The sequence below is a fragment of the Poecilia reticulata genome, linkage group LG2 (genome assembly GCF_000633615.1).
Source record: "Poecilia reticulata strain Guanapo linkage group LG2, Guppy_female_1.0+MT, whole genome shotgun sequence".
In the NCBI taxonomy this organism is placed as follows: domain Eukaryota; kingdom Metazoa; phylum Chordata; class Actinopteri; order Cyprinodontiformes; family Poeciliidae; genus Poecilia; species Poecilia reticulata.
The window spans coordinates 21,273,475-21,294,798 of record NC_024332.1 but is presented as its reverse complement, the minus strand read 5'-3'; the positions used below and the strand labels follow the sequence as shown (position 1 = coordinate 21,294,798).

General features: G+C 39.8%; 2 protein-coding genes across 3 annotated transcripts in view; one reads left to right on the top strand and one right to left on the bottom strand.

Annotated features, from left to right (window-relative positions):
• Positions 1 to 9: 9 nt before the first annotated feature.
• pknox1.1 (pbx/knotted 1 homeobox 1.1) lies at positions 10 to 12,789 on the top strand. Its single transcript, XM_008438555.2, has 11 exons — positions 10 to 463; positions 1,782 to 1,885; positions 3,411 to 3,538; positions 3,748 to 3,919; positions 4,153 to 4,353; positions 4,501 to 4,618; positions 5,049 to 5,146; positions 5,673 to 5,801; positions 5,883 to 5,959; positions 7,758 to 7,924; positions 11,142 to 12,789. Exons 2-11 carry the CDS (start codon positions 1,835 to 1,837, stop codon positions 11,321 to 11,323), a joined length of 1,323 nt encoding a protein of 440 aa, XP_008436777.1. The 5' UTR covers positions 10 to 463; positions 1,782 to 1,834; the 3' UTR covers positions 11,324 to 12,789.
• Positions 12,233 to 21,324, bottom strand: part of tmprss3a (transmembrane serine protease 3a) — a 23,015-nt gene continuing 13,923 nt past the window's right edge. For both annotated transcript variants that reach the window (XM_008438546.2, XM_017303001.1), the window contains exons 8-14: positions 19,265 to 19,311; positions 18,207 to 18,372; positions 16,515 to 16,684; positions 15,633 to 15,728; positions 15,378 to 15,520; positions 14,135 to 14,287; positions 12,233 to 12,951 (exon numbers count right to left, since the gene is read on the bottom strand). In XM_008438546.2, coding sequence (XP_008436768.1) covers positions 12,937 to 12,951; positions 14,135 to 14,287; positions 15,378 to 15,520; positions 15,633 to 15,728; positions 16,515 to 16,684; positions 18,207 to 18,372; positions 19,265 to 19,311 — 790 coding nt within the window. In that variant the 3' untranslated portion in view covers positions 12,233 to 12,936. The remainder of the gene's footprint in view (positions 12,952 to 14,134; positions 14,288 to 15,377; positions 15,521 to 15,632; positions 15,729 to 16,514; positions 16,685 to 18,206; positions 18,373 to 19,264; positions 19,312 to 21,324) is intronic.

Genomic DNA, 21,324 nt, shown 5'->3' with positions numbered 1-21,324 from the left:
AGAAACTTCAGTTGAGGAATGTGGTAATTAAAATGTGATGTGTGTGTATGTATGTATGTGTAAATATATGATTTKATTTTATTTTATTTAAAAAAAAAGTAGGCTTCCAAGCCTTAAGGGGTCGTGAAAATAGAGCAGAATGAGCACATGGTGTATACATTTATATTCTAATGATTATTGTTTAGAAACCACAGTTGCCCTGATTGGAAATAAACTATGCGTATGTTAGCTTTACGTTTAACCGAAATGTAAATAATGAAACCAGAGAAACCCTTATTCAAATAAGCAAAAAGAAAAAAAAATCTTCCAAGGACTCCAAACGTCAGGACGTCATTTCTCCGCCCGCTTCATACATATACATGAGCATAGCGCAACAACGTACCCTTGCGTGATGACGCAACACGACAACTGCGGGTCCCGATTGCTGCAACCGCTTGTCAGTGTGACGAAGATTGGCACTCAGGTAAGCTGTCACTCAAAATCCCTCTTTTTCCGTTCCCTATCAATCAAACAATCTAGGCCGCACGCTAAAATGCCCCGGGGCAAAGAGCGTGAACCTGGGCGAAACAGCCGAGGCTGTTTTTTTGAAATGAAGTCGAAGCGATAAAGCTACTGTGATAACATCTATCCATCTATATGTCTCTATTTCTCTATTTTTATATAAATATGTATATAAGGGAGGGGGTCAGGAAAAATCTCTGGAGTTTTAGGGGCAGAGGAGGATTGTGCTGAAGTGAAGGGCCAGAGTTGTAGATTAGGCCCGGCAGTGTTAGCGCAGAGGGGAGGGGAGAAAAGACAAGGAGAAGGCAGCTGTCCCTGCATGATTGATTGACTGATGGGAAGGATTTGAGCTCAAAGCAAGCTACCGTCATGTGCTGCTAACGTTTCCTTGTTCTAATCTATTTTGAGTAGAAAACTAACAAGCACTTATTGGGGTTTTTTTTTTTCGACCAAAGCCAAAAATGAGATGTTCATATCCCCTGGTCTTACGGCTTACTTCATATCAATCTGCAGCGGTCTTATTTGCCGTAGCCGCTTAGTAACGTCAGTTTTATTTTGCGATACATTTCTATACTTAATTAATAATTAGCTCCACTTCAGTGTGTTAATATGACACTGTCGACGATTGTTGGACATTGCCGTTCAAGACTAGCAACTAGCTCACTATATTTAGCATTAGCTGGATCCGAATGTTTTGCATCAGACTTGTATCACAAGCTAACGCTAACGTGATGCTATCGTTACGGCACAGCTAACAGAGCGAGTTAATTCAAACTTTACAGCTTAGAATTTTAAATATGTGCATTCACGTTTGAAAGTAGTGCCTTAAAATTGTCCCAAGTAATTAAATGCATTCTGTGCACAAAATGTCTGTCGCTAACATCGGGTACAGGCTAATTCATGGTGGGTGTGTTAACACGGCTGCACGCCAACGCTAACTACATAACTATGTTATTAGCTGAATTATTAAAGGTGTACAGAAATAAAAGTGATGAATGTTACGCCTCGACGTTGTCTCACTTTCTGTTTTTTTTTTCCTTATAACGATGATTCCACGTTCCGTTTAGTTCTTGGATTCAGGGGATTTTATTGAACTTTTAGCTGTCGATACAGTTGATACTTTATCGCAGCAGTGTTCAAGGTTTTTTGTATTCGGAAAATATATTTTATTACTAACTTTTAGCCTTTTTCCATTTATTTTTAACCAGCCTCTTTGGTTGAATTTCTAGAATTGTGCCCTCACTGTGGCAGTGGTTTAACTGAGCTTGTGTATTGTGTAGGTTGGCCATCTGTCCCTGGTTTCTATAATGCCCCAGTGCTGGCAGTGAACGTGATGGCAGCCCAGGCGGTTTCTATAGACAAATACCCAAAGGGGGAGCAGCAGGTGGGTGCAAGACAGACCTGAGTTTGAACACATGTATGGAAAAACTGTTGACAAAACCTCTGTTGACATTGAACCAACTTGCAATGTTCTAAACTTTAATTGCATGAGGTAGCGCCACACCATTTGGATATGTGCTGGCACGTAACCAGGAGCAGAGTTGCACAGTTGTGTAAGAAATTCAAACAAAGCACAGTTTTTATTTTTTTACCCTCTTTTGTGAACATTTATGTTGTCAGCTCTTGGTGACACAATAAACATTAATTTAACTATTATTAAATTAATAATAAACACAGCAACCTCCAAAGAATCTGCAGTCTTCATTTGCCTCAGTTAAGGTCAGAGGTCATGCCTCCACCAAAAGAAAGAGACTGGACAAAAATGGCCTGGATGGCAGAGCTTCAAGATGAATTGTGTAATTCCTTTATTTGTAATTCCTGTAATTCATTTGCTGAGTAAGAACTTTGAGGCCCTTTTCAGTTTTTCAAGAACTCGTGTTGTGCTGTGCATATCCTAGCCTCAACATGGCCGTCCCGTGTTCAAGTTCTGTCCTTAGTTCTTTTGCCACATGTCACACACCAGCAAGTTCACCTTGGAATCACCAAAGAAGAACAAAATGAAGACAAAGTGCAGAGGCCCAGTCAAAGTCCCGATCTGAATCCTGAGATGCTGTGGCCATGACCTTTAAAAAGGCAATTATTGTTCGAAAATCGTCCAGTGTGGCTGAATTGCAGCAATTCTGCAAAGATGCAAAACTATTCAAACTCTTTGCTATTTTTCTAACAAACTTTGAGGTATCTCAGATTTGTTGTGGTTGCCATTAAAATGTGCATAATTGCAGAGAGAAAATGTTACATGGTTTTCAAATGTTTTAACAAAGAGCAAAGAACAGCCCCTGACTTCGTAGAACCACTCTTAGCTACAGTTACATTTACAAGTCTTGACTGGTTTCTCAAGTTTTTTTTTCTTTTTTCCTTTTTCTTTTTTTTTTAATTTTTGTTACTTTTGTATAAGATGAATAAGACCACCTCGGATTGGATGTAGAGCATCTGTAAACATAATTTTCTTAAATCTTGTTTTTAAAAAAAATCTCTTTTGGTCTCAACGATTCTAGTGGAAGAGCTGGTTTTGTGTTTGAGGTAGTTGTTTCTGCTSAATGGTGAATCTCACATAAAATTGCTGGAATGTGAGACTGTCTGGGGAAAACAGGTGAAAAGTTTCCAGTGTATGAATACTTTTGCACATAACTATCCCAAGAGTTCATGTTACGATTTCCGATTTATTTGACTTGAAACAGGGACGGTACGCATCAGCCTTTAAAGTGGAGATGCCCTGTATCAGTTTATGCTCCAAAGGGCCTGCGGCCCCTGGGCCAGCGAATACAATAACAGGACCCTGAAGTCGAGTCGTAGTGTTGCTCTTCATCCTCCAGCTACTTTTGATCCTCACATGATTTCAGTCTGTATTCTCTGCCTGTCTCAGGTTTTCTGTTCATTTGATTTGCTCTCATTTTGCTTAATGGTTGCAGATTCAGAGTGTGGTAGAGGCAGACTGTGACTCTGAGTCTAAATTTGAAGGGACATTGGTTGAAGTGTCCAACCCGGTCCCCACCGAACCACAGACACCCATGGATGCTGACAAAGCATCTATATACCGGTAATAAAACCTTTTTTTATGTATTTTGTGAAAGTATTGTCTCTCAGGCATCGTCCATATAACTTAAGAGTAAATATCACTGCACCGCTTATGAAATGCTGCAAGGGTTTATGATATTTAGCTATTTTTTTCCATACATGAAACCCAATAACGAGTGCCAAAAAACAAAGTGTAGTTTGGCATTGTAACTGTTGGTCAATGTTCCACAGGCATCCCCTGTTCCCCTTGTTGGCTCTGCTTTTTGAGAAGTGTGAGCAGTCCACACTAAGCTCTGAATGCATCACATCGGCCAGCTTTGATGTGGACATCGAGAACTTTGTCCGCTGTCAGGAAAAAGAGGGGAAGCCCTTCTTCAGTGAAGACCCTGAACTTGATAACTTGGTGAGTTTTAATTGAATAAACTCTGAGTCTGTTTCTAATTGTTTGACACCAGCAGGATGTGCCACTGGTTTGACTGTAAAGCTACCAATAGTTATCTGTGTGACTCTGCTAACTTATTCTTTTATGCTGTTATCTTTGTTAAAAGTGATTGTATGAACAGGGCCCAGTGATTAAAGTCTGGTTGGAGGTTCGATTGATCACCCCGTCTTTGTTTTCATATTTTCAACGTTAAGATGGTGAAAGCCATTCAAGTGCTACGGATCCATTTGCTGGAGCTGGAGAAGGTGAGTGACCTGTGTAAGGACTTTTGCAGCCGCTACATCGCCTGCCTCAAGACGAAGATGAACAGCGAGACTCTTCTGAGTGGAGATCCAGGAAGCCCGTACTCCCCGGTGCAAGGCCAGGCACAGAACTTCTCACCCACCAAATCTCAGGTGTGCAGTGTAGGCACCCAAGCACCAATTTGGGGTTGCTACCTCTACAGCTCCACCACTTTCTTGTGTAAATCTCAGCAAAGCATGTGTTTTAAAGCCAGCCATCTGAGTGTGAACGATTTTGTGTGTGAATGCTTTCATTTCCAGACGCCAAGCTCCATCTCGGGCACCCTCAGCCCCCAGGGCCAGATTGTGGTGCCAGCTTCAGCCCTGCAACAAGGGAACGTTACTGTTACAGCTGTCAACCCCACCCAAGTAGTTACAGGTAAGACATGTTCTAGCTTAGTAACTAGTTAGTTTGTTCCTTGCTTGTGGAATAAAACAGTTATAACAACTCCAGAGGAGAAATGTCTTGGTTTTTATTCATATTTTTAGTTTTTGGTATTTTCTACCAATTCTATAATTGTCTTATTATTTTTGCCAAACTTAATATTATTTCCTGTTTTATCATATCATATGAAATGCCTGGCGCATATTCATTACTACTCAGTGCCGAGTCAGTTCTATCAGCCAAGTGAAGCGCGGCTATTTCTGTGTAATGATTGGAGCCGATGTAGCAGCCGGAACTGTTATGTGATCACTGACTTGTCAGCAGCACTGGGCAGAAAAAACATGTGACACTCTGAGTGGATACGTGTGTGTGTGTGTGTGTGTGTGTGTGTGTGTGTGCATGCGTGTGTGTGCGCTTCTTTCAGGAAGTACAGTTTACCAGCCAGTAACAGTCGTCACTCCTCAGGGCCAGGTGGTGACTCAGGCCCTGTCTCCTGGGACAATACGTGTCCAAAACAATCAGGTACTGCTTCTCTGCTTCATCACTGTGACCTATGTAGCTCTGCATTCCCAAGTCACGTCTTCTGGTGGTGGGCTGCACTCTGGCACTGCCTGAAAACTGAAAGAAAACCTAAAATTGACAGACTCAATTAACAGATCATCAGTGTGTGACTGGTGAGCTGAAAATATCATAGCTTATGCAGCAAATATTCCGAGCACAACAGCAAATCTATTCCTGAACGTGTAAAAATGGCCTCCAAAAACAAATGTAAGACTTGAATCGGATGCATGTCCCTTAATCCAGTCTTTTATAAAAACCTTCCTGTGGTATTCAATTAAAATGTACATTTATTACATCCTTTGCACAGATGTAGCAAATTTGCTGACAGAGTATGTCAGATAGCTTTGAATAGTTTCCCCTAATAAATGAAACTATCCCTGTAAATTACCACGGAAAAACATGAAACTTAAAAAAAAAAAAGAGTTTCGTGCTCTAAACGTTTGTGACAAAAGTCGAACACAGAGGATGACTGACCATGTGTGCTTAGCTTCAGCTACAGTTTCACCAGGACTTGAACCTCTTCAATCACGAGGACAACTCAACAAAAAATAAACGGGGCGTTCTACCCAAACACGCCACCAATGTCATGCGCTCTTGGCTCTTCCAGCATATTGGGGTAAGCAGATATTAATGACACCGTGTGAACGGGCCACACCTTAACCTTTATTCATGAATGTCCTGCTCCTTTCTCATGCAGCATCCTTATCCAACTGAAGATGAGAAGAAGCAGATTGCCGGTCAAACAAATCTGACACTTCTACAAGTCAATAACTGGTTAGTTTTCCTTTGAGCTATTTATTTTTACAGAATTAAGTTTTTATTTTATTAGAATATCAATGAGATGAACATTTCTTGTTTGTAACAAGTCCTATGAAAAAAAAGAACAAGTTCCAGAAAGTCACAGCATGCAACAATGTAGCGTTTTATTTTAAAATTAAAGTACAGCAGGGTTGGAAGAAAGGAAAAAAAAATCTGAGTTTTATTGTGTTAGGAAATTTGACAAGATATCAGGATCCTGTAAAATTACTTTGCATTTCTAGAGCATTAAAGCTGCAGTATGTAACTGAAAAAAAGTTTTTTACATATTTGTTAAAACCGTCACCTTGTTGAGACAGATAACCTGTGAAAAAATGGATTCTCTCTCCCTGAGGTGCTGTCTGCAGAAATGAGAAATGGCCTGTTACAGTGTTTTATCACGTCCAGAGGACCTCAAAGCGTTTCACTCGTCACTCGGTCATTCACACACCGTGAGCTCTTGGATTGTAGCCATTTGTAACCACTGACAGAAGCAAAGCCGCTGTGGCGTGGCACCACCGGTGACCACGAGACGGGTGACGTGTCTAGTCCAAGGACACAAGGACAGACAAAGCAGGGATCGAACTGGCAGCCCACTGATTGTGTGACGTACTCCTACCAGCGTGGCTACCATCACCCCAGTGCAGCGCGCCCAATCAACAAACAACCAATCAGAGCCAAGAGCAAGTGTCTTTGGGCTGTCAATTATGTTTGTGTACGTTCTGCTATATGTGATGATGGCAGAGAAACAACTTAAGAGTCAGAATTCCTTTTAATGTCATTGTGCACGGAGAAAGCACAACGACATTTGAAAAACAACTCAAAACAACCGGGATGTTAAGAATAAGTAAATGGATGAATGAATTAATTAGTAAAGATACGTTTTAGATGGATTAGCTGTGTTCAGTGGAACAACAACTCTCGTATAGAAACTGTTTTTAGTCTGTTTGTCCTCGTCTTTGTCCAGCGTCTCGGCTCCTCCAGTGGCACATTTATTGTGTTGATGGAGTTTAGGGAGAACTACTTTCAAATCATCATGGTTAAAATCACCTGCGGCCGCACGCACTGCCTCTGGGTGGTGACTCTGCTGCCAGCTGTGCTGCAGCAGAGAAAGGGAGAGGATGTGACCTCACACCACTAAGCTCCTGCTTTTGACTCTGATTGGTTGTTTCTGACTGAATTATGCATTTCTGTAGTGAGCACTGACAGAAGGCAGAGGAGCATGATTTTCTTTTCACAGATTATCTGTCTCATACCACACTGTCATGGCATATGGCAGTTGTAACAAAAAACATCTATTTTTTTTTATATACAAAAGCTACATAGTTAAGAAAAGTAACAAGAGATGAAATATTTCTGCCTGTCTGAGGTTTTGTCCTCTGCTGTCCTGAGCAAACCTCAGTTGTTGAAGTGTGAGCCTGTCATGTAGCTATTCAAAGCTTTTCAAAGACGTAGTTGACAGAAACGTTCAGCACTAGTGTTTTAGTGAAGAAAAACTTTACCATGACTTCACACAGCAACCGTTTAAGCTGCTGCAAGCGCTGCTTAGTTTGAATGAACTACATCGATTGTTATAATTCCTGTTCTGCTCTTTGGCCGATTGGATTTGGGGGAATGTTCTGATACATGTTACACCTATTTGCTCGTTTGCCCCCCCAAAAAATAATCTATGGCAAATTCACAGCAGTTCTCCTTGGGACCACCATCTACCTAAAATCTGTAAAAGTCAATACAAAATCCAACTTGAAAAAGACCCCAGGACATCTGGTGTTTCCAGGTTCATAAACGCACGGAGACGGATCTTGCAGCCGATGTTGGATGCTAGCTCTTCTGAGTCCAGCAAAACCAAGAAGAAAACTCCACAAAATCGGCCACTGCAGCGTTTCTGGCCCGACTCTATTGCTGCTGGGGGAGGAACCCATCAGCAGGTTACCATGCCTGATGGTAAGTAGCAACCTATCAGGACAAATCAACTATTCTATAGTTGATTTGTCTATAGTCTATAGTTTGTCTATAGTTGTGGCATAAATTGGACATTTCAAAGTTTAGGAAAAAGGTAAAAGACTGTATTATTTTAACTGTAGTGGCCATGATGAAGCCAAGATGAAGCTACCCTCCAAGTGGCTTCATGTTGGAGGGAAGCATAGAGCAGATGAGCTCTGAGCCTATAGGAATGAAAGAGCGCACATACAGTTAGACACAGCTACATTTCAGCCAATAGGATGGAGAAACACTAAAAGACAGGGTCAAGTCTGTCATCTGTGGAAGGAGAGCAAGTTGCTGGTGGCAGTATCTCGACCGATGCCTCAAGCAGTCACAGTTCCTATGAAGAGATGGAACTGAAGGAGATCCTAAAGTCAAAACACGAAGGGGGTTCATCTCATCTCTTGTCATTCCCTCTGGTCTTTTCCTTTTGTCCTGGGGCCCATCTGCTCATTTGGGACAAACCCGTCTCCTTCCAGAGCCGTATGATGGCTGGACATCCCATCTTACTTGTGTATAATTGTTTGCACAGATTAGCAAGGCGCCTTCAGGCTTCTGGAAATTAAACTCAAAGATGAACCAGACTGCTTCCTTTCTGGAGCATCATGGGAAAGTCGAAAAAAAAAAATGATCAGATGACGAATCAGGAAGAGAATTGTTGGACTTCCTGCCCAAGTGTCAGGTGTGCCCCAAATTATATTCAAAGTTTTTCTCTAACTCAGTTGTTACCAGTAAATGTAGCAGAAGCTTCACAGACATGACATCAAATGTCCCAGATTGTTTAAGGGCATTAGTGTATTTAAACTTTGCAATTTAGAGAAAGTATTAAAACTTGCCTTAAAAATGTTCTCATTATTTGGGCATTTAGTAAAGAAAGAAATTTAGTAATCCTAATTTATCTAAAATGGGGAAGGTTTATTCTGATTTCATGACACTATACGTGACCAAAAATAAATCTGGATGCATTTAAGGAGGCATTCAGGACAAAAATTTGCTGCCACCTACAGGAAGATGAAATAGGAAGGATGTTTCAGTCTTCAGGACTCTGTGAAGGAACGGGCCGAGATCACAGCCAAGACAGCCATGCAACTCGTTTCTCCATGTAGTGAAGCTGTAACAGCAAAGGCTGTTTATACAAAACATTACATTAATTTCAGTTCAATACGTTTCCTATGTCTCTTCAATGTATTATACATCATTTAATCTGTGATTTGATTAATTTGCATGAGTGGATTGGATAGGTTAACGTTTGGTGAGAATTTTGTCAATTTCACCTTCAGAAATGGATTGATTTTAGACAATTTGTGGCATGTTCAACACTTCTTCCTACATGTGACCCAGAAAGAAAGGTTGCTCTTATTATTGAGGCAAAGGGATTTTCTGATGGGCTTGAAACAGGTTAGTGAAGTTTGATACAATCTTACGTTTAATAAATGCATTGATCTACTTAAAGGTCTCCCTCAAACATGTATTCATAGTTCTAAAACTATATTTTAATTTTATATTAAACCTCAACTTTACCTGGGTAAAGTGGTGCTTTGTGTCGTCCTTAGCACAAGGGCCAGATGTCTAGTCAAGCTCTTTATTTTCCTTAAAGTGACAGTACTAAGGTTGCTGGCACATTGCATGTATCATAGGCAACATAATTGGAAGCTTCAAGCTTTTATTTGGTCAAACACCAAGTCACAGATATTAAGTGACGCGTGTAAAAAAAATTACATCAGTATGAAACATATGAAGTTTGGTAATTATTTTTGTTTCTAAGTTGAATTTGCATTGGAATATTCTATCATCTAGAGCAGGGGAGTCAAACTCATTTTCATTTTGGGTCATGTCAAAATCATGAATGTCCTGATCAGGGTAGGTCTTCCTCTTTTTAAGTTTACAGGCCCTCTGATTGTCTTAACAAATCATAAATGGAGGAATACAGATTCTTTCCTCTTCATATGCCTGGATAATTAAGAATTTAGATCTGCAGCCCAACCCGAAATCCAGTCCAAGTCAGACTTATTTCTTGCCTGACGGTGGGTGAGACTTTAGTACATCCACAGGAAAAGCCACAAGAGCGTGCATAATCAAATTGTGTTTATCTACTTATTAAAGTATAAATAGAGGAATAGGAAGAAAATAGATGAAAGTCCAGATGTCCATCCACTAACATGGAGTGCTCTGCACAATAAATGCTCACGCAGCTTCACTGCTATGCTCCAATTAATCACATCCCAGATGACGCTAGAAATGCGAAATTATAAAAACAGGAGAAGTTCCATTTCCTACACTAAAAACAAAAGCAGTAAAAGCTTCATTAAAATAATATCTCCCACCGCCCCCTGACAGCTTGGCCAAGCACAGAGAGCTGTCTGGTTATTACACACACCCGCCACTAGGTGCAGACAGTTACATCTTTATGCAACAACGTCCGTCAGAGTGTCATCTCTGATCTGGACGCTGACTGAGGGCTAACAGCGGCACATTGAAGAGTTTTGGACCTGAGGCTCTGGAGGCGTGTGGTGCAGATGAACCCCTGCTGTGGGATTATCATCCTGCTGAGTGTTTGCTGGATCAGAGTCTTCTGATCACCTCCATTGGTGGAATATGTTTCCTGATTTCCACAGAGAAACAGTTCAACGTATTCAGCTTTGACGATGACACAGTTTGGACTATTTGTTCAGCTTGTTGAATATCCATTAAACACGATTAAAATGAAAAGACAATAAATGTAATTTTAAAAATTGTTGGGTGAAAGTAGACGACAGGACTTTTTGACACCTTCTGTCAAAATGATGGACAAGAGAAAGTCTAAGTGCGACCTCGGCTCCAAACTGGGACGTTTTCTCCCCCTCCCACTATCCAATGTCTCCTTCTTTTCGTTTTCTTTTTTTGGAGGATCAGAAAATAACTTATTGGTGAGTAAGGTGGTGGGTCAGCCTTTGAGTCGTACTACTGCGCAGTGTAGGAGAAAAGTCCGGCAGATCAGTGGCGTCGGTTTGGAGTTTCTGACACTGGCATCGGCCCGACGGCGCCATCGGGATTCCACTGATTTAGAGTTTAAAGCACCAGTCATGGTGTGCCGTCCAACTCGAGGCACTGGGCCTTCAGTTTGACATCCCGTTCTAGAGCAACACATGTAGCAGCTTCCTTCAGACGCAGCTATAGAAACGGTGATGCTTCTCTGCAGGTACGATGGTGACGATGAACATGGAGAGTCTGCAGAGCCTCACGTCAGACGGAGCCACCCTGGCAGTGCAGCAGGTCATGCTTGCAGGCCACAGCGAAGATGAGTCGGGTGACAGCGGGGAAGACGACGACGACGCAGACATGACCGTTCTGGGGCTCGACAACAGCGACTCGTTGCAGTAAAAGCCGACACACTGACCTACACATACTCAGAAGGCATGTGTAACACAGACACATTGGGTTTACACCGAGCACAAAAGCACAGAGCGTCCATGGACAGTACTGTGCTCTTCCAGCTGACCTCAAGTCTGCGCTGCGTGTGTGTACTTCAGAAGTTTCACTTCAGAAACTGTTTTTTAACAAGTTTATTTGTGTAGGCGAGTGCACTTTTTTGTATATTTAAGCTGAAAAGATGAAATCAAGCAGAAAATACGTGTTGAAAACACAAGAAACAAGTTTGTATGCTCCGTTATTAATAGACTTTCTTGTTTTGTTTTGTTTCGTTTTGATTATTATTATTTTGCTCTCTGATCTCTTTTTTGGATGCCAACACATAAGTTGTATATGTAATGGTTTGTCTTCATTCTTTGCATGCTTGTGTTTTGAGTAGATGTACGCATTCTTCAGACTTGCTCTCCAGTGAGCAGAGTGGGAGAGAGAGAAAAAAAAAGAAGTAGATATGCTTATTTTTCTATACAAACAAACATTAGTGTTTTTTTGTTTTTCATTTTTGTGTTCTGTTTTGTAAGGAATGTTTATGTACAGATTCCTAATAGCAGGCCTGTTTTTCAAGGTTCCTTAAAGTTTTCTAAAAAAAAAAAAAAGAAGAAATTGAATGGTGATGAACGTTGCTATTTAAATTAATTTTTAAACTCAAAAGACCAAGTAACAAGGCCTTATTATGTTTTCCTTTCATAGACCTCTTGCCAAGAAGCACAAACAAAGTTGACCCTTTGAAAAATTTATGAAAAGACACTAAACTGCAGAACAAAGTTGTAAAAAGATGGACAGCACACAGCTGCTGGCTGCAGCCAGATAGATATCTGAAGAAATAATCATGCAGAGTCAATTGGTTGTTGTGCTCATGTTTTTTTTGTTTTGTTTTTTTAATCCAACTCCAGTTTACCCATATTGTGTATACTATGCATTACGTATTTGAATCATTTCACAGTTGTACCCTTGGCATGACCATGTCAATTGCACAATCAAGAACACTATGCTAACTACACAATCACAGGGTGAGAGACTGAAATCTGTGGGAAGACGCTCCACAGCGGATCACACCAACAAGCAGCAGAGGATGTTTTGGATGCATTCAGCTTTTTGTTTCTTTGTGATGTTTCTACGGCATAGATTAAGGAAATTCGGTTCAAGAAGAGCTGGAAGGAAAACGCCTTCATTTGGTCTTCTGTCACTGTCACTAGAGAAGTATTCAAAATGTCTTCATTAAGCTGTCGTTACGCCACGAATTGGGGTGGCAGTTGTCTGAATCATGGTCAGCCTGTACTGAACAATAGTTTTTATCAGTCCTGTTAGACACTTGGCCCATGTGACCGCACACAGCTGTTCTTCATTTGGGTTTGTTCACCATGATCTTGTCTGTTTTTCCTTAGAGCTTTCTATTTTGGAATAAAGAATGCCCAACTCTCCCCCGTTTGTCGTAGTCGTATGTTCACCTTAAAGCAGATGTCTCTGTCCCGCTTCAAAGATTTTTAAATTGGTTTGATATGAATCTTTTTGAAGCCAGGATGTTGGTCGAATCTTAAGTCTTCAGTTATATGTTGTGGTTGCCAGACTCAAACCTCTTCTCTCTGAAAGAAAGAAATGGAAAGTGTTTATTATGACCTATGCTCAGCCAGATTAGACGCGCTTCACATCGACACAAATTTCATGCAGCGTGTTCATCTGCAGCGTTAAAGCAGTTGGTTCCAGTTGTTTTTGTTTGTTGTTGAACTCAGGCTGAAAATATGGAACATTTTTTCCCTCGTGTCATATTGTTTTGGGGTTTTAAGATGTTTAATCTACAAATGTCATTTCTACCTAAACACAGTTTGGGCAGGAATGCACAAATGAGTAGACCATATGACAAATTCATTTCTGGTAGATTAGTAAAAATGGATAAGTTGGTCCTGGTCCTGCTGCAGCTTTTACTAGGTAGAGGTCATTTAGAAATGAATCGACGACACCCAGCGGTGATTTTATCTAGCGTTAGACTAAACTGTTTGGTCTGGACAGGTCTGGTCTCCAATGAGGCTTTTCACATTAAAATTAACATTTGAAAAGAACAGGTAATAAATACACCTTTTGTTAAGTTTGGGCACCCGTATTATTCTCATATTTATTTCGAAGTGGTTGGGTGTTTGGAACAGCTACTTCAGTTTGATATATCTAATAACTGATGCACACAGAAACACTTCAGTATTGAAATGAAGTTTATTGGACTAAGAGAAAATGGGCAATATGATTAAAACAAATTTAGACGAGTGCAAAAATGTGGGTTCCCTTACCATTTTATTGATTTGAATACCCTCAACTACCTATCATTGATGTATTGAAACAAAATTGGTTTGGTAATCTGATTAAGCTTTGAACTAGACAGGTGTGTCCAATCATGAGAAAAGCTATTTAAGTTGGCCAATTGCAAGTTGTTCTAGTTGAATCTCCTCTGAACAGGAGGCATCACAGAGACCTCAAAACAAAACAACTCTCAAATGATCTGGAAACAAAGATCATTTGATCAACATAATGGTTTAGGGGAAGGACACAAAAAGTTACCTTGGAGATTTAACCTGTCAGTTCCCACAGTGAGGAACGGAGTAAGGAAATGGAAAACCACAGGGACCGTTGTTAACCCCAGAAGTGGGTTTAAGTTCTGGGCTTAACAGCACAGTATGTCAAATAATATGTTTTATATAAACGCTACTACATACTACAGCTCTATGGTGCAAATTCAAGACTAATCCTAAAACAGACTGAATTGTCTTACATACTCACTTCTATCTGTAGGCGGATCCAGCTGAGCGCCTTTGTAACTCTAGCGTAAACTCCTGGTTTGTTCACCTCGGCACAGCCAGTCCCCCAACTAGTCACCCCAACAAGCTTCCATACGGATGAGTCTTCACATGCCAGCGGGCCCCCGCTGTCCCCCTGTGGAAATGTACATGCAAAAATAAATGTAAGCCTCTTATTCAAGTAGTACTCTGCTATTCCTGCTGATACTCCTAGTGTGACTTTAACTAAGAAGTTTAATAAAGATCTTTCACAGCAATGAAAATGGTTGTTACAAAGAAAGCAACGCACAAGTCATACTTTTTAATCTTTTTGCATGTTCTGTTCTTTTGGGGTTATTCTTTAGGTTTTAGTGGCTCTTGTGGCCTTTATTTGAAAGTGGTCAGACAGAAAAGTAGATAATGAGAGAGGGGGAAGGCATGCAGGAACAGCCCCGATGTTTTTGGACTGAACCCAGAGAGAATCCACCATGCAAACTCCATGCAGGAAGACTGGGGCTGGGAATCGAACCCATGACCAGTAGGTGGCACTGGCCCACTGTGCACATCCCACTCCAGTGGTGGTAAATTATAAGGACTTAATATCACTTCTATGCTACTTGGCCACAGTAGCATAACAGTGGCTCAAAGTGTCTAACATTTAATAAACTGTCTTTATTTAGAATTCCTGTTTATAATTCCTGATTCAGACGATCCTGGTCAGGACTGTCCTGACTCCAGAGTCCACTCCACACAGAATCTGAGAGCTCCGAGTCGTGCTGAAATTCCTTCAGATGAAGAGCAGCGTCTGGAATCTGACCACAAAGCCAAGTCTCCATGAAGCATGGTGCAAAAGAGGAAGAAAAGCTTCTGTTCCTACTCATCAGCAGGGCCAGTCCATCCATTTTCTAGCAGAGTTAGCAAACGATAGAGAGGAAAATCCCAGGTAAAGGTATCTGGAGTCCACGTCTGCGATGCCGAGCAAGAACCTCGTCTCTCGATCCTCTTTTGCGGTGACTCACTCTTTTAGTCAAGCGATATGCTAAGGATCGGTGCTACAAGGATCGGTAATAAATACATAGAAACAGTATGTCTAATAGCTCTTCATGGTATTTACACATAAAATACCATGTGAGCACCAAAACACAGAAGCAGCCATTTGCAGCGTCATAGAAATGGTGCATAAGAAGAAGGCAACATGTTTTTTTGTAATTCTGCTGTTTTCCATGTTAAATGGAAACAAGCCGAACCTGACAGGCGTCAATTCCTCCTTCCAGATATCCTGCACATATCATCCAGGGAGAGATTAGGCCTTTGTAAACATCTGCCTGGTTGCAGGTCTTGGTAGAGATGAGCGGTATCGTAGCCGAGCGCAGAACCACGCTGGATTCTCCTAGAAACATTAGTTTAAAAGAATGAAAAGCAAATATTTAGACAGACGTTTATCGTAATATTCAAATGTAACATTATGTAGGAGACTGGATTGACAAATTACACAGACTTACCGTTTTCTTTTGTGGTTCCCCAACCAGATATCCAGCACATCCTACCTTCTGTAAACTCCTCTCCATAGTTAGGCAAACAAATGGGTTCCACAAAGCCTAGGGAAAACGTGCACGTCTCAGAGAATTTGACAATATTTACTGTATCTTTATCTCACATTTGGATTAAACCTGATACTCATCAGTCTTCAACATAAGACTGATGAGTATCTGTCCTTGGATTAAACAGCGTCCCCAGAAGGATGCAACTTAATGCAACCAGCGGAGATAATTGAAGGAAGAAATTAGGATTTCATTGACAGTTTATCCTCCCATTAGGTGAGCCGAGTTAAATATTCTTCATTAATCCTTATTTATTGAAGGTTTGCGAAACATTGTTTGACTGGAAATCAGTAAATACGCTCCCATCCAAAGTCTATTGGGTGTTATTGGTTTGATAAATATTGTTTTGATATTCTGTGGTTATACCAAATCATTTTCTACTGATGCTGTTGTCACGGTTGCCTAGAGACTCATTACTCATTTATTTAGAATATGTGAAGGATAGAATAAATTTTGAGTTATTACAAGTTGTGAGAACATATAAATGATATTCTTCTTGTAGACTGAAAATGTGTGCTCTTCACTTACAGCAGTAAAAATCCCCCATACTGATGTCTGTGTATTTCACCCACAGCTTTCTTTAAGAAAATGTTGCCTGTCAGAGTTTGATTTGATTAAAATGAAACTCATCTCTCAGTTTCCCTCCCACCTTAAGACAACAATTATCAAACAACTGTTTGAAGTGGAAGAAAGTGAACTGATTTGAACCTGAACTGCCATGAATACATTAGAAGAAAGCATGAATTCATAAGCATCGGAAGATTTGGTACTAAGTAATAGTACCATCAAACACAAGCGGCTCCTGTAGCCTCATCAATGCAACGTCGTAATCCAGTTCTTTTTGCCGATACTGAGCATGGCGTACGATTCTCTCTACAGCCAGAGAACGGGCGCCATTGATCAGCTGTTCTGTCAGCCCCGCATGAACCGTCCACAGGGAAGCGTTGTCAAATCTGGCCACAGACAAAAAGACAAACAAGACATTAGTTTCTAATTCTGCATTACTACAAAGCCCAGCCGGGCCTGTGGAAACACGGTCACTCTGAAGCAGAGGCGAGCCGCGCCGATGCGGGCCGCTAAAGTAAAACCAGTGGAAAAGGGGCAGCTGCTTTTTGCTGGCCAGAACGCTTTTAATAAGGACAATGAAAGGACAGTGTGGTTACTTTATTTTATTTATTTTCATAGTATGTAAAGAAGGACTTTACATACTTGGGGTACAAATGGGGGCGCTGCCAGAAATTCTGGGGCCCCTGACAAAAAATGTGATTGGGTCCCCCCGCGCAGCTGCTACTACAATTTTTTGAGTCTATTTGACCCACAAAAAGTGTCACAATTTCATTAACAGATTAACAATAAATACATAAATATTTCCTACTTTAAAAGGCTTGGTAGGGCTTTCTGTATGTTTTATTTTGAAATGCTGATATAGTTTATGAATTCAGTGTTCAGTGGTCATTTAATGTATTGTTAATACATGGAGCCCAGGGGCGGATCTAGATGGGGGCCAACGGGGTACCAAAGAAGTTATACTAAATAAATGTCTTGGTGGATTTTTTTAACCTTCACAATTTTACTTTAACAATGAATTAAATATTCTACGTAGTGCTGAACTTTTAGCTGCTATGGAGAGAGGATCACACTTTCCATCTGCCAGGGATCTGCAACCTGAATCTCTGGAGACAGATGTGGCTCTTTGGGTCACTTAATATATCAAATAATGAAATATTGCTCTGTTTTTTTTTGTTTCAAGAAGCACTGACTACCTTGGCCCTCGTGGTGAATTTGTTCTAGAAACAGCCTCCAAACCTAACTCCTTTCTTGTATAAATTATTCTGGTAACATTATTTAAAATACTAGAATGTTCACATAACTTTTATACTTTTAGCTGTCTGAGGACACATTTTGAATATTAAATCAGGTGTTTTGATCAGTTACTTAGTACTTGAGCAGTTTACCAAATACGTTTTACACTTGCTTAATTAAACGTGTTTAAAGTATCGTACTCTGATCAGAGTACAGTTTTGGGGTTCTCCAACCGACCTCTATGCATGAATGATTGCTCTATGGATCACTTTTTACAGACAAAAAACATTTTAAAAAAATGTCTATTACTGCAGCGGACGTCCCACCCCATGAGAGTAGGGCGACACATACCCTGGTGGGCGTCCCTTAGTTTTAATTTCTGAAAGGGGTCAATCCTATTCAGAACTGTGTTATTTGAACACCTCTTAAAGTGAATATTTTCTTAAAGTGAATATTTTCTTAAAGTGAATATTTTTGACCAAGTTTGATGTATTTCAGTCCAGCTTGGTAGTAAACTGTTATCTGAACATGAGTACATTCTATTCATTGCTTCCAGGCATCAGGCATCCAGAGTCCTGCTGTTAGCTTTTCTAATCTTGAATGTTCAGCGAGACATTTTTCCAATTAATCAGCCTTGAAAGAATTTCAGAGAGGTTTGATTGTTTGACTTACCCAAACACACAATGAGCTGCAGTAAGAATCCAGCTTGATGTTACGATGGAGCCTCCACAAATATGTTCCCTCTGGAAGTGGAGGCTGACCTGCCAGGGAAACTGACCTGGTTTGGAGATGTTACCCCCCACAATTCGAGACTTGTACTGAGGCCTAGAACCACACTCTGAGAAAAGAGGCAGGACAACAACTATCAGACGATCAATTTAAAAGTCAAATATATTTTGTTAATGAGCTACAGTCAAATTATTGCAAAAACATTTGAGGACATGGGCCCCATAATAAATTCACATAGCAAAATATTAACATAGAAAAAACATTCTAATATGTATGATGTTCAAGTAAAGGTAAAAATGATGAAAAATGAATTTCAGCTCACCATTTTTGATATGCTATGAATTTTTTGTCATCTGCATGCCTAACTTACTAGGCTCTCTTCGACGCTAATGCACTATATGACATGTTTTGTCTAGATGTACAATTATTCAGTATATTGTTCTTGATAAATGACATTTTGTTTTTCGTTGTTCTCATCTGACAATAAAGTGGAACTTCTATTCCACATCTGAATTGCATAAGGACTGTTAAAACACATGATCCATTCTGTTAATGGTGTTGACACCACCACCAGTCAGATTTACTGGCTGCCTTCACACTACAGCCTTAAGTGACCCAATTCTGATTTTTTTATCAAATTGGATTTTTTTTTTTTTTTTTTGCTGTGGCCGTTCACACTTCCAAACATATGCGACATATACATATATGTTCTCCAGAGTGAACGGGCAAACAACCTGAAAGTGTCCTGCATGCACACAGTAGGGCTTTTTGTTCTCCAACAGAGGGGTACCACCAATTTTAAACGTGTGCATGTGAATCATGATTCCACCCAGAAAACTATCAGTTCAAATATAAGATTAAAAGCCTCAAATTAATATGACATTGATGTTCACGATGAGTGGAAGTCCTGGTCATAAACTGTACTTCTCAAGCTTCCCGTTAAATACTGTTAGTAAAGAAAAAAAAAAAAAAATGAAGTCAGATTGAATGTGTTCTCTCACCAATACATCTCAGAGTGGTCACCATGCCTGAGTTGCAGTGGTTCTTACTGCAAAGAGACAGTCAGCGTCATATCACATACAAGCACTTATAAACAAGTTCCATCAATTATTAGGTAGATTCAGAGCAGAACTTATGTACACTAGAAATTTAGCTAAAGTATGAGATGGCACACACAACATAACCCAGATAATTTTTGAATTTATTTTAGTACGATACTTCCAGTTAGGGAAAAAAACTATTTCACACATCAGAGTTTAAATGTATTTCTTCCAGATATACAGGGGATCATCAGATAAGTGAGAGATATGACTTCTTCTTTGTCACAGCAAATTAAACACATTGTGTCTGTTGATGATTTTAAAATGATCTGTTATTCTTTTGAGGTTCTGTCAGCTCCAGAGGTCGTTTTCTTTTTTTTCTCCATCTTTTGTCATACAGGAAAGTGGGATAAAACTGTTTGTCTTTTACGAACTTCATCACCAGTGTATCTCAACCTTTTGTGGGACAGCGCCCCCTATCCACCATTCAGATGCCATACCGCCTCCCATCAAAGAAGATGTAGGCTACTTGCACTGAATATTATTTTAGGATTAATATCACTATCATTATTTATGCCGTCTTAAGTTGTACCGTTGTTTCTGTATTTATCGTCAAAATCCTTATAAGAGAAACACATTACTGAATTATTAGTTTCCAAAGAACAAAAAAGCCATGTGAATAGAAATTATTTTTAAAGGTGTCTAAGAAAAATGCAATGAAAGCCGCCAATCAGAGTGGGAAAAAAAAATCTTGTTCTGTGCCATTTTCTGATGTTACTAAATCTTGCACAAAATGGCCAGATAAGATAAATCACATAGCAATACCAGTTTTAACTGTGAAACTTTGCAAACCGACTGAGCTCTGCAACATTAAAACATGGATCGAACTGCAAATACTTTAATCATAGCTCTTCTTCTCTTCAGTGTTTCTGTCAGTTTCTGATTATGCAGCTCTGTGCTGCCTTCAGGAGAATGGGACATCAGAGTATCATCCATAAAACTTCGCCCACATGGCATTTATTGTGCAAACCAGAGGTTTCAGTGGAAAAACAAGTTACAAAAGGTAAAAAACTCAATCCAGACTTCAAGTTTAGGGTCTGGTTCACAGAGTATGCAGTTTGTTTATGCAGTAAGTTTGTTTTGCAAAAAAAATTCACTTGATGAGACAAATGTGTGATTTAAATGTTTAAAAGTTTTTTTAAGCAAAACTCAGTAGGCTTTTCTCATGGTGACATGCATTAACAATTCAATTTTTGCTTTTGTTTTTTTTCTTTTTTCTGCAGTTCCACAATAAAGTTTGATGCAGCTCTGCTTTCCTGAATGGACCGTCTTCATCTCCACTGCAACAAACAGGCAGCTCTTTGTTTATAGTTTACAGTCACTAAAAGGTTGCACTGTGCCCTTGTTTATATTTTTAATAGTGTGGTTCTGTAAAGACAAAATATGTAAATCAGAGCTAGACTACCAGCTCTGATTACAAAAGGTTGTGCAAAATTACCCAACAGTGGTCTCCATGGATGCATTGATTAAACATCAACACACTCAATTGTTTAGATAATGCTAACTAGTTGTTATACTTTTAAATGAGTTTTGGAACCAGTTTTTTGAAAAATAACTGGTGAATAGTGGTCTCCATGGATGCATTGATTAAACATCAACACACTCAATTGTTTAGTTAATGCTAACTAGTTGTTTTGTTTTCAAATAAGTTTTCGAACCAGTTTTTTGAAAAATACCTGGTAAATAGTGGTCTCCATGGATACATTGATTAAACAACTACATGTTAAATTGGGTGGTCTCCATGGATACATTGATTAAACAACAACACACTAAATTGTTTAGTTCATGTTGACTAGTTGTATTCATCTGAAATAGATTTTGGAACCATTTGTTTTTTTTAATTACCCAACAGTGGTCTCCATGGATGCATTGATTAAACATCAACACACTCAATTGTTTAGATAATGCTAACTAGTTGTTATACTTTTAAATAAGTTTTGGAACCAGTTTTTTGAAAAATA